Source organism: Drosophila gunungcola (genome assembly GCF_025200985.1).
Source record: "Drosophila gunungcola strain Sukarami chromosome 3L unlocalized genomic scaffold, Dgunungcola_SK_2 000003F, whole genome shotgun sequence".
Classification (NCBI taxonomy): Eukaryota; Metazoa; Arthropoda; class Insecta; order Diptera; family Drosophilidae; genus Drosophila; species Drosophila gunungcola.
The window spans coordinates 1905172-1917906 of record NW_026453179.1 but is presented as its reverse complement, the minus strand read 5'-3'; the positions used below and the strand labels follow the sequence as shown (position 1 = coordinate 1917906).

Genomic DNA, 12735 nt, shown 5'->3' with positions numbered 1-12735 from the left:
AAAATATTATTTATTTGCTGAAATGACAAGCCGAACGGTCACTCAAGAAGTTAAGGAATCCCCCTACTAATTAGTGAAAAGTACCAGGGCTGCAACTCACGGCTCAGCTGGCGATGTATCGGGATGCATCGGAGTATCGAGTTGGCATAAAAAAAATCTGGTCTTCGTGTCGTGTTATTCATTAATTGCGCGTTGCTTTAATTTGTGGGTGAGCAAAATCGGAGCTCGGCGATATCGCCAGTTGTGCAATACTTGATTTCAGCGGTATCTGTAACTCCGTAAATCCCCCTCCACTTGGAAAATCCATTTTTGCAGCCGCATACTTGCAGATACACTTCACTTCGTTTCGATTTTATATTCTCCCGACCACAATGAATCGGCAGGCGAAATTCCTAGTTCTATGCCTGTTTGTGGGGCTCTTCTCGGCAAATTTATGCGACGAAGGTGAGTCTGGAATCAAATTAAATCGAATTAAAATCAATTAGAAAACAAGAATACACTCATTTCTCAATTATGCACCCACACATTGCATGTGCAGGCGAGTACGTGTGAGCGAACATTTTCGTATGTGTGGGTGTGGGGTTTTTAAATACCAACTCCTTTATTGAATATCAATTCTCCGGCCATTTTCTCTTTCTCCAATTGGGGGGTAATGTTCTCGTTAAATAAACTATCTTGAACTGTGCATTCTTCAAAGCTCCCTTCCAAATTGCTAAGATCCATTCCGGTTTATTTTGTATTATTATTTCTAGGCATCCCATATTTTCGTAATAACAGAGATTTAACCTAATTTCTGTGACACCTATTTGTCATCATTATCTGCCGTTTCTCAAACAAAAAATACTGTTGTTAGTTCCCAAAATTAAAGCAAATTAAAGTTTAATTCTTTATAACTTAAACAGTTAAACTTAGCTTGAGAACAAAAATGGGTTTTAAAAGAAAAAAAGTTGAATTTTTCATTTTTTAGGTTTTTACAATTACTTCAAAAATACTCGATTCTATTATTTTTTTTTTTCTCTAGTTTTCACCATATTGAAACCATTAAGATTATTTCTCTCCATTAGTATCTTTGCTTGTTTCTCGTATGTACATTTTTTTTTACTTATGTTTCACCCTTTTAAAAACCATTCCTTGTTTTTGTTCAAAACCATGGCAAATCAGTGGAATTCGTTGTGCTGTTATCAACTTTGCCAATTTTTTTGTGTTCGATGACTCATATCCATCTTTACCTTTGCTGGTTATTTTACAAGCGCCATTTTTTAATCGATAATAAATAATTATTATTCTTAAAAAAAATAATTGGATAAGATTGAAATATGTACTCAAGCCTATGTTTTCCGCCTCGGATTTTTGGATTGAAATTGAGGGATACAAGAAATCGTTATAAGCCTACAAAAAACTACAAATTGTAGAATTTATTTATGTCAAATCCACGTGTCCAGATAAAATGTTGAGACCCAGAATCTATCTTTTATAATTGGAAATATTGAGGCTTGGAGGTAGGGAAGGCCCATTTATCAATGTCTTGCTTTTACAGTTACAAAAAAGGTTTACCATTTACATTTATGTAGCTATTATAGCTATATTAAATTGACAAATTCTAAAACAAGTTCATCTGTAGTTAGTTTAGTTTAGTTTAGTTTAAAATTACCATGTAATCGAGAATGTGGCATTTGGCATTTCTTTCTATTTACGGTTTCATTTCAAATGTCCTCTTTAGCGGCAAAAACCACACCGGACACCACTACCACGCCTGTCCCAACGCCGGGTCCCAATGTCACCACCACGCCTGTTCCTACTCCGGATCCCAAGACCACGACAACGACCCTTGCACCGCCGGATACAAGCACTCCTTCGACCACACCGCCGACCACTCCGAATACTACAACGACGCCACCAACCACAACATCTACCACTGACAAGCCCACTACTACCACCACTCCGGCCAGCACCACAACTACTGTGCCTACGACCACAACGCCCGTTACTTCCACCACTCCGCCGGCGAACGTGACCACAACAACGCCGCCGCCACATACATCGACCACTCCGGCGCCCAAGCCAGTGCCATGCGGCCATTTCGACGGATCCTCGTTCATCGGCGGCATCGTGCTGACCTTGGGCCTGCTGGCCATTGGACTGGTGGCCTACAAGTTCTATAAGGCCCGCAACGAGCGCAACTACCACACCCTTTGAGCCGCCACCGCCTTTACGTCGGCCTTCAATGCGGCAGCCGGAGCGGCGGCGGCCAGCAGCAGTGCCGCATCAACGGATGCGGAACGCGTGCGGTTCGTCCAGCCTTCAATACCGCTAAGGTCGCCGCCGGCGCAGCCGCCTCCACCGCCACCCACCCAACTGGGTGGTGGCAGTGGTGGCGGGGCGGCGGCAGCTCCGCAAAACTGCTCGCCATCGGCCCGTGATCGGCTGTTGCACACGTAATTTAAACGCGGGGAACTACAGTTTAATAACCATATAAATGCTATCCAAAGAGAATCCCCGATATTCCCAACACCCAAGCAACCACAACACAGTCAAGTAAAGTAAAGTTCTTTAATTCAATGATAACCCCCCAGAGCGGATTTAAAGCGGGCCAGATAGGAGCAGGCTCTAGGTTCTTAAATGCTTTCCTCCTTATCAGTCACATGACGAGACCCACAACACACTCAGAAAGTAACACAAATATTTGTCTTTTATGCATTGCATCCATATGTAGTAAGGAGGGTACGTTTTTTGCAAACATCAGTTTATCAGCAACTTGAGCGGATGTTCAACGCCTTATAGAGGAGCCGGCGGAGCCTGTAACAGGGCTCCAAGGGCGACCATGAACAGAGAAATGAGTAATGAGATCGAAACGAAACTGAACGAGAGGAGTAAGAACAAATAACAGCAAATATGTGAGACTGCTTGATAGCGAGAAAGTGAACAGATCAGAAAACGGAAAGCGGCTGGCTACGGCTTTGTTTCTGGAATTCATAGAGCTACGAAAGGAAATATATAAATTTTGATTATATTTACACAATTTTGAATAACTAAAATCAATTCATTCTAGGAACTAAGAATATTTACTATCTAAACCGAGCTATACAAAACGGAAACGCGTTTCAATTTACCTATTTAGTGTGCATTTTTACCCTTACCCTCACCTTCATAAAATTTAACGTTTGCGCTGCGTTTCCCCGGTCTTCGCCCACTTATCGATTATCCTCCTCACTACCCCGCAAAGCCCGGGGTCTGTAGTATTGCAAAAAATCAATAAAGCGACTCACGATGCACAGCAACAGGATGTACGGATTGCAGTGCACGGCTGATATGCGTTTATATGCGATATAAACAAATATTTATACTGCTGAATAGATTGCAACTGAGAGCCACCATGTTAATGCATATACGCAAATGTTGAATATTTTGTACTAGAATTGAAACTATACATATGAATTACTTATACCTACCCGCGCTTACTGTTGGATAAATACACCTTTGAAGCTACAAATCGATCACATGAACCCGTCAAGTTTACGCGAATGAACACTCTGTGCACAGGAAAATCTCATAAGTATATAAGCTAAAGTAACCAATCAATGTATATCCAGTAAATCACTCAGCCGGCTTACTAATATATATATATATATATATATAAATATATCTATGTCTGTATATCGTGTACGATAATAAATATTTTAAAAATTTAAACATGCTCTATTTATTATCCATGAATATTTAAGAAACATTTAAAGATTAAAGATTTTTTTGTTAAAGATTTTAATATGGTTCGGGCAATGGTAATAATAAATTCTTTCTGCTCTTCAATGCTTAAACTTAAAAGGTAAAGTTTTTTATAACTTTAAAAATCATAGTTTCTAAAAAAAAATTAAATAAAACTCATTTGGGACTTGGTTTTACACATACATATGTAAATAATTGTCAATTAAGAATGGGAAGTTTTATTAAAATTAGGAAACATAAACTACTTTCTATTCAGCGCTTAGTTTCTTTAACTTTTTCGGAGTCTTAATGTTAGTTTTCCCCTTGGGCGCCTTTCTCTTTAGGTTTTCTTTCGATTTCTGTTGAGTGATCTTCTCTGGTTTCTTAATTTCGGGGGCTTCCTCTTTTACTGCCGTGGACTTTTGGTTATCTTGCAACTTTGACTTCTGGTTTTCTTTAGCAGGGGATTTCCCATTTTTCGATTTTCGCTTGAGCTTATCTTTCGGGCTGCGCTTTTTCTGAGTGTTGAAGCGCAGTATCAGTTGCGTGCCCGCCAGACTGAACTTCTGTTTGATGACCTTGCGTGCAGCGTGGGTGGTGGGCAGGGTTACGGTTGCAGCACTAGAGTCACGGAATTTACCCTTGCCCGGACGTATCTGAATGTCCACCGCCTCCTCGAACAGCTGGCGCACCTGGGCCAGCGAGCTGGTCTTGGGCAGATTGGTGATGACCACGGACGAGGTGAAATTGCCCTTGGCCAGCACCTTCTTGGTGGCCCTCTTCATCAGCGACTTGGTGCGCCTGTTCTCCACGGCTGTCTGTTTGCGGGTCACCAGCTCGTTGACAAACTTATCAGAATCCGTTTTGGGCAGGGATACAAAGATGCCCTTGTACTTTGCATCCTTCTCGATGGAGGTTTTGATGTCCCCGAAGGCCTGGTCGCGGTCCTCCTTGGACTTGAAGTCCACCAGGCAGAAGCGGGCGTGCTTTTGGCGAGGCTTCGTGGACTTGACCACCAGTGGATGCAGTGCCTTCACCTTGGCATTGAACTCCTCCACATCCAGGGGCAGTTTCTGGGGGAATCGGACATACAAACGAGTGCCCTTCAGCTGCTCGTACTTGGTATGGATCTTGTCTTCGATGATCTCCGCCCTGCTTTTGGGAGCGGGCTGCACTTTCTCCTCCTCTTCATCATCATCTTCATCGGATTCCGTGTCACTGGCGGCCAGATCCAGTTCGGATCCATTGGAATCCTCCTCCTCGGAATCTCCTGAAAGTTCATCCTCCTCTACGGATGCCTCGGAGTCTCCTGAAAGTTCTTCCTCCTCTTCGGATGCCTCGGAGTCTCCTGACAGCAATTCCTCTTCTTTGGGTGCACTTTCCACTTGCTTTTTCTTCATGTTTTGTCGGTAAATTAAAATGTTTTTAATTCTACAGGTCTATTTCGATAGGACTTTTTATCGGGCAACGATAAATTCAGTTCGCACGTGTAGGTTTCAGTGTGACCAGGTCATGGGATTAGGAAAATCGCAACATTAAATATTTTCAGCTGGCAGTGCTGTGTTTGTTTACCTTTTTCCAAAACTCAGCATGGCCAATGAAAGTCCTTACTTTTGGAATGAATTTGAATTAAAACAACCGCCATTGGTGACCCTGCAGGTGGAGGACACGGGCTTTGGTAGGTTGCACCCATTTGCAAAGCTAATACATACATTCGTTTAAAACAGATTCCCCCATGTTCCCCCACAGCCAAAAATGTATTTGTGGTCATCAACAGGTTCTTGCAACAGTTGTCCGAACCGGATGCCAAGAACTTCGAGGAGACTGCGGCGCTGATAGGACGACTGATGGCGCGCAGAAAGAACTCCTTCCGAAATATGCCAGGATTCCGAGCACTCTGTAAGCTGAATGCTGCGCTGTGCCGCCTTCTCCGTTTGGATTTGGGCAGGGACTTGGTGCAGTTTCGCGGTGCCCTGCCCGATGCTTGTGATTCGGATCTCGCTGGACCCATGCCCACGCGAAGCAGCTTTGAGTATATTTTGGTGCGCCTGTTGGGTTTCTACCATCTTCACGAGCGGATCAGGGAGTGCTGCATTAAGGCAGCCACCTATTTCATCCAACTCCTTCGGAACAACTTCTTCATGGACTTCACCACGCTGTTAATCGCAGCCATTGCAAAGATTAACAAACTGAGCTCCCTGCAGGCCAGCAAGAGTGCCAATCTATATAATAAGCTGCGCCCTCAAGCCCGAATTTTCCGCAGGTGGCTAAGCACAAATTCCTGGCGGAGAATCAGGAGTTGCCTTTAAAACTGCAGCCCCTCCAGAGCACAATTAATCAAACAAAGGAGGCAGCCACACCCGCTTTGGTTCTAAAAGCCCAAAAGATAATCACCAAGGTGGAAAAATCCAAATTGGAGGCCAAATCCGATGTAGGCACTGTAATAGCCAGAAAAGACACACCTGAAACCAAAACAAAATTTAATGAGGAGGCCCTAGCCACCGTTGCGGATGCACAGCAGTTTATTGCCCGTGAGTCCAAGGCCAGAAAACAGAATCCCCCGTCGGAATCCTGCCTAACCAAGAGTATACCCAAGCACGAGTGGCTGGCCGCCCAGACGCTCTTCCAGCGCAAGTTGTCGAAGGATCCCGTCAAGGCCTTAAGCATATTTCGCAAGTTTATTGTGAGCAAAATAAAGTAAACTCGGACAAGACAAAAGATTATTTATAGACAGGTCACCATGCCATCTGCCAGCTGAAGACTCTTTAGAGCCACAATACGCCGTTGAGGATGAGGATTGTTCGTCTAAAAGGGTATAGAAAATAAAATTAATTATAAACCTAAGTTTATAATTCAATTCTTACCTTGACAAACTTCTTGAAGTTTTTGCGGCCGCTGTATTTGCTCACAGAAGAATCCCCAAGAGAGGCATCTAGCTCATCTTGAGAGCGATTGATGATATTAAGGTTGCACATGCGCACCTGGATGCTGTCTTTCATGGCGGAAAGCCATTTCTCCTCGTCGGGATCCGTCTTGATGGAGTTTTCCAGCGAAACTTCTGGATCTGATTTTATCTCGGATTTAAAATCATCGTGTAGCCTGCTGCACGATAACCAACCACTTATATCCACTTTCTTGGGTAGCTCCTTCCGTTGCACTACTATATACTTGGATTTTTTCTTTGTTTCAACTTCGGGAATGAAGGGTTCGGTCAGCACTGAGTCCTGATCAACAGCATCGCTTGGTCTTTCCGAATTGAAGTTGAACAAGCCATCCGTTGAATCTTCATGGGTCTGATTCTCTGGATTCTTTTTCTTTTTCTTGCTGTCCGCAAAGTTAAAGAGATTTTCGCAATCGTCGCTGTCGCTTTCGTTTAATGGTTCCAGACGTAATCGCTTGCGAGGTTGAGTCTGGGACTGGGAAGGCATCGAGGCAGGCTCCTGTGGCTGTGATTTCTCCAAAAAGTTGATCACACTGATTCTGCCAGGCGGTTTTTCCTTGGCCGCTGACTTTGGCTGTACAACTCTCTCTGTGGTCTTTTTGGGACTTTTCCGGAATTGAAAGAGATCCCCAACATCCTCTTCGTCATCCAAGGCCACTGACAGAACAGGACGTTTGGATCCTGTCGACTGCTTTTCCGGTTGTTGGTTTGTGATATTTGTAGCCACTGATTTGGAGCTGAGCCGTGGTGATGTCCTGGAAACAACTGGCGCTTCTGGCTTCTTAGTGACCACTGGAGAGCTGTCAGCTACAGGAACTGTCGATTCTGGTTGTTTTTTGGAAGCTGTATTCTCCTCATCCGAGGAGTCTGCACAATATATGGGCTTGCCCCTTTTTGGGGCATATTTTTTTGCAGCTGGAACAGGAGCCGGTGGTTGTACATTTTCCTCTTCATCAGAGGAATCCACTAGTATGGCATTCTTGGCGATTTTCTTTGGTTTCTCTTGGACAACTGGTTTGGCTCGCTTCGATGAGGTGGCTTCCTGCTCCTCATCTGAGTCGAGAATTATGGCATGACTGCGCTTACGCAAAGATCTTCCGGAAGTTTTAGGTTCCGAGTCGGCCTGGGAAGACTGCTGCTCCAATTCAACAGCATCCGATTCGGGCACTACCAGCTCTGAGATGGCTGAGCCAATGGATTGAGCCGTATTGCGCTCCGTGTTGGGCACAATGATTGAAGAGTTAAAAGCCATCGAGGAGGTCACGGACTCTGTGATGGGCAATGATTCGTTGATGAACTTGTGTGTTGGGTTGCAGAATTCCTTGATAGAGCAATGGAGCAAGGCCATGCCAATCTCGTAGTCCTGGATTACACGTCGACCGCCCTGCTCCAGGATATCTAATGAACAACATGTTCATGTTTACTTGATCTTAATATTTATGTTGTTTAAAGGCCTACCTTGTATACTATTGATAGATTCGGTGGCCTGCGACTGGGATGAAGGAACATACTGTATGACTATCACATCACTCTTGGTTAGGAATGTCTTGCGCACACCCGAGTTGAGATCCTTGCAGGATGCCCCAGCTTTCTGCACCACTGATCCGTACATTTCGAAGTGTTTGCGATTCATGAAGACGAACGTCTTGCCGGCAAACAGACGTGTGCGTTCGGGACGCCAGGTTACATCCATGTTCGTGGGCTGGTAGTCCTCTGGCTGCGGCCATCCCTCCGTGACATGAACTTTCTGCGCCGAGAGGAGTAATTTCTTCCAGTAGGCAAAGGTCACAATGGGTTTGTTTTCCAGCAGTGCGTGCAGTAGTTTCACGGTCACTGAGACCTCGTTCATGGTAAGATGGGTGCATTCCTCCGTCCAGTCTGGACTAACAGTTCCGCCCAAGGGCTCGAGCATCTCTGCCAGCCATTTGATTTCTGGCCGGGTCAAAGCGGAGACGGCGGTCACTAATTTAAGTCGCGTCACCTGCCAAATGCTCAAGTTTCCGCCAAAACGAATGCGAATTCCCACAGGACACTGGCGTCAGTGTCCTGGCAGGGATTTTCTGGGGCTTCTGAGACCTTCTGGGAAAGATAAAGGTCCCATATCTGGAGCCCAGGTCCTCCACTTGGAGCGAGTCATCCCCTTCGTCCTTGGGCAGGTGGATCTCCACATGGTTGCGGCTTATACTGAGGTCCTGAGACACAATCAAATCCGTGCCCAGGCGTCCTACGGTGTAAACACTTTTAGCGGGCAACAAAACAAACTTTTCGTCATCTGTGGGGAGGGTTTGTAATGTTTATAAATAACTAGTCTTTTAATTTTAGTCAATTTACTCGCCTTTGGTCAAAACAAACATAACTTCAAAAACAAAAAACACGAAAACAAAATTGAAATATTGTGAAATATTTCAGTGTGACCTTTAAATACGAATTTATACACACAGTAGAAAAAAACAATTGGCGATAAATGAGGACTTTGTATATTATTACTATTTCAAATATTGTTTATTGCTTAACGCCTAATGCTTCAATAATTTACAAAGGGTTTTGCTTATAAATTTAAGCTACTTGTTATAAAAACGTGATACCCTCTAATCAAACTTTCATTGCGAAAAGAAATAATTAAAAAGTATAAGGAATACCTTAATTATAAAAAGGTGACTATCGTAAAGTCACCAACTATCGATGCACTGCAATGCCGGCGTTTCTGCGAATTTCAAACTAGCAAGAAGAAGCATTTGCAGCCGGTTTGTTTTTGTGTCGTTTGTAAAAAAAAAAAACTGAATAATTCGGGTTTTTCTCCAATAAATGTGAGTGAGGACACCTGCAACCATGGCTCACTTGACCGGCACCCGCGTCAGCACCTTTAATGAGAGCTTCCTGAACGAGAATGAGCACGACTCGAATGCGGTGCTCATGGAACTGGACAAGGGATTGCGGAGCGCCAAGCAGGGAATCCAGTGCGAGGCGATCGTCCGTTTCCCTCGGCTTTTCGAGAAGTACCCCTTTCCCATCCTCATCAACTCGTCGTTCATAAAACTGGCCGAGTTCTTTGTCAGCGGATCGAACCTCCTGCGTTTCTGGGTGCTCCGCGTTTGCCAACAAAGCGAGAATCACCTGGACAAGATCCTCAATATCGACAACTTTGTGCGCCGTATCTTCATGGTGATGCACTCCAACGATCCGGTGGCGCGGGCCCTGCTCCTGCGCACTTTGGGCGCCGTTTCGCGGGTAATTCCCGAGAAGCAACAGGTGCACCATGCCATCCGCCGGGCCTTGGATAGCCACGATACCGTGGAAGTGGAGGCGGCCATCTACGCCAGCAGCTGTTTTGCCGCCCAGTCCAGTTCGTTTGCCATCAGCATGTGTGCCAAGATCTCCGACATGATCGAGTCGCTACAGGTGCCGGTTCCCATGAAGCTGCTCCTAATTCCCGTGCTGCGGCACATGCACCACGAAGCCACAACAGCGTCAGTTGGTCAGTAAGCTTTGCATGGATCTGCTACCCAAATATCCGGCCCAGAGCTTCGTGGTGGCCATAATAGACACCCTTACCCAGTTGTCTTCCCGCACGCTTGTGGGTGTGCCTGGTCAGCTGGAGGTTCTGCTTGAATTCATGCAGGATTTAAGGACTCCCGTGCGCATCCAGGTGCTGCGCTCCTTCAACGAATTGGCCGGTCGTCAGAGCGTTCATGCCTGGCCCAAACCGGCTATTAAAGCTCTCATTGGGCGGTTCGAATCATGTACGAACTCCCAGGAGCAGTTTCTATTTCTCTCCATCCTGCTGAAGCTCAGCGAATGCCCACTTACCTGCCAGCAACTGCTCCGAGAGCATCGGGAGGCCCTGCTCCGTCTGTGCATTCAGTGCATCAGCAAACTGGACGACTACACCACCGCCACTCAAGCTATGGCTGTGCTCTCGGTCTTGGTGGCTTTTGGTTTGAAAAAGGAGGCAAGTGGCGAGCAGGTGGAAGATATACTTCATATGGTTAACCTTCACATGGAGGGTTTGCTTCTTTGCACGGCCAAACGGGCGGAATGCACACGGGATCTACGAAGGGTTTTGACCTACGGAATACGGATCACACAAGCTAATGCCGAATTTGGAACTTCCTTCATCGAAATCGTGACCAATACACTAGGCGATAAGGTTGCCTATCCGCCGGCCAATGCGGAGCTCATGTGTGAGGCATTGGTGGGTCTCTGTGAGCACTTTCAGTTGCGCAAATACGCCTTTTCCACGGCAGAAGACTTGATAGGAGACGACGATGCCATGGACACTGATGAACCACCTCCACCAAAGGTAACTATGGCTTAACAAGTTATTAAAACAATTGCTTACACTATCTACTCCTAGGTAAATCCCATGCTAGCTCGCTTACCGCTCATCTTGCACAAGCTAAACACCATAATCGACCAGGAGAACTGCGCTCAACAGCTTCGAACCGTGGAGATCCTTAGTGCTTTGGTGCTTCAGACCACAATGGGCTGTTATCTGCCCCAGAAAGTTGTGCAATGTTTTGAAAAGTGCCTGGGCAGACTCAACTGCTGGACCCTGTACAGGATTGCTCGCACCTGCTAGCCGCTATGGTCACCATTACGTGGCTGCCCACATTTACACCAAGGTCTCCCAGATTGTGATCAGTGATCATATGCACTACTTCCTAGTGTCTTTGTCGCAGATATCTCAGGCGGAGTGCATCCTCAACTATGGTTTGGAGTACACCTATATGCGGGACCATTATGCACCGAAAGCGGCTCCCGAACCCTTAATGCCGCTGATGAAACGCTTGGAAATGGCCAGCAATCTCTACCAGCAGGCGTTGGCCAGCCTGCGGGCTTGCTCTTCGCCCCAGCATCCGTGCACCTTTCAGCTGGAGTATTTGAAGATAAGGGCACAGTTTCTGCAGACGCTCCATTTGGCAGTGACCGTGAAGAATGCCCAGGTGATTGTGCCGCCACCGGCGATAGCAGGAAGTTTGGCTCAGAACTCGCGGGATTACCTACAAAAGTTTGGACACGTAACAAATCAGCTACGCAAGCTGGTCAAGGCATTAAAGGCTTGTGAGGAAACGTACGCCAGACTCTACAAGTCTTCCTTTGATGCGGATCATGTGACGCTGGAATTCCTCGAAGTGGCAGAGTTCCAATGCGCTCTTTTTGCCCACATCATTGAGTCGATTTGCTATGCCACACCACCAGAACCACCTGTCTTTCTAACCACTGGCGATCACCCGGAGACGCGCTACTTTGCCGCCAGTTGCCAGCGAATGGAACAGATGCAGAAGAATCTGCCCCAGGAGCCGGCTAATGCCAAGACCATAAGCAACCGGCATTTGGATGTTATCATTGCACAGATCGAAATCATAACGAAGACGCCGCTGTGCCTGCCTCGCTACTTCTTTCAGATACTGCAATCCACGCAGATCAAGTTGTCGGTGAGTCCACAGCCCAGGAGCGCCACCGAACCCGTGAATGTCCAGTCCGGCAGTAACCTGGTGATCAAAGTGGAGGGAGTTCTGCAGCATTTCAGCAAGCAGAAAAAGCACTTCCGGCGCGTGGAGTCTGTGCAGTTGAGTCTCACCTCGCAGTTAATTACGCCACCACCCCGATCCTCTCAGGAGCTGCCAAAACAGGGAGCCAACGACACGGTGACCCTCAACCAGATTGTGAAGCCGCAGCGCGATTTCCTCTCCGGCAGCTTCTTGCTACCCATCTCCAGTGGCGGGCACTTTCAGGTGACGCTGGAAACATTTGTCGTGGATGAGAACGGGATCACCTGGTGCACAGGTCCCAAATCATCAATGGTGGTGCGAGTGCTGGAGGATCCCTCCAAGCAAGGAGCACCTGCGCCGAGCACTTCCCAAGCGGTGGGACAGACGAGAAGATTTTAAACCCCAGCTGCTTTAGTTTTAATATGGAATATCTGTTAAAATATATAACCCTAATTAAATATCTATTTTACAAACGAAATGGTACGCATTTTGAATGTAAGGGAAATTATTGTTGTTAGTTTTCGGAAGAAATAAATAAATGTTTGCTAATAATAATAAATAAATAATAAGTTAATTATTACCATCAAAAGCGGAATGGAT

At 46.0% G+C, this 12735-nt stretch overlaps 5 protein-coding genes across 5 annotated transcripts; 3 read left to right on the top strand and 2 right to left on the bottom strand.

Annotated features, from left to right (window-relative positions):
• The first annotated feature begins 110 nt into the window (after positions 1–110).
• LOC128258839 (sialomucin core protein 24) lies at positions 111–3690 on the top strand. Its single transcript, XM_052990768.1, is given in 2 exon segments — positions 111–444; positions 1721–3690. Coding segments are annotated over 2 exon segments (792 nt in total). The 5' UTR covers positions 111–371; the 3' UTR covers positions 2440–3690.
• Positions 3691–3889: 199 nt separating this feature from the next.
• Positions 3890–5202, bottom strand: LOC128258407 (nucleolin). Its single transcript, XM_052990003.1, has one exon. It carries the CDS (start codon positions 5100–5102, stop codon positions 3972–3974), a length of 1131 nt encoding a protein of 376 aa, XP_052845963.1. The 5' UTR covers positions 5103–5202; the 3' UTR covers positions 3890–3971.
• Positions 5203–5243: 41 nt separating this feature from the next.
• Positions 5244–6403, top strand: LOC128258408 (uncharacterized). The gene is given in 3 exon segments (XM_052990004.1): positions 5244–5380; positions 5452–5946; positions 5949–6403. Coding segments are annotated over 3 exon segments (1038 nt in total). The 5' UTR covers positions 5244–5292.
• Positions 6354–9112, bottom strand: LOC128258406 (nibrin). Its single transcript, XM_052990002.1, is given in 5 exon segments — positions 6354–6507; positions 6567–8041; positions 8102–8672; positions 8674–8915; positions 8979–9112. Coding segments are annotated over 5 exon segments (2388 nt in total). The 5' UTR covers positions 8998–9112; the 3' UTR covers positions 6354–6426.
• Positions 9113–9331: 219 nt separating this feature from the next.
• LOC128258579 (integrator complex subunit 7) lies at positions 9332–12570 on the top strand. Its single transcript, XM_052990273.1, is given in 4 exon segments — positions 9332–10114; positions 10116–10943; positions 10998–11216; positions 11218–12570. Coding segments are annotated over 4 exon segments (3006 nt in total). The 5' UTR covers positions 9332–9472; the 3' UTR covers positions 12535–12570.
• Positions 12571–12735: the final 165 nt, after the last annotated feature.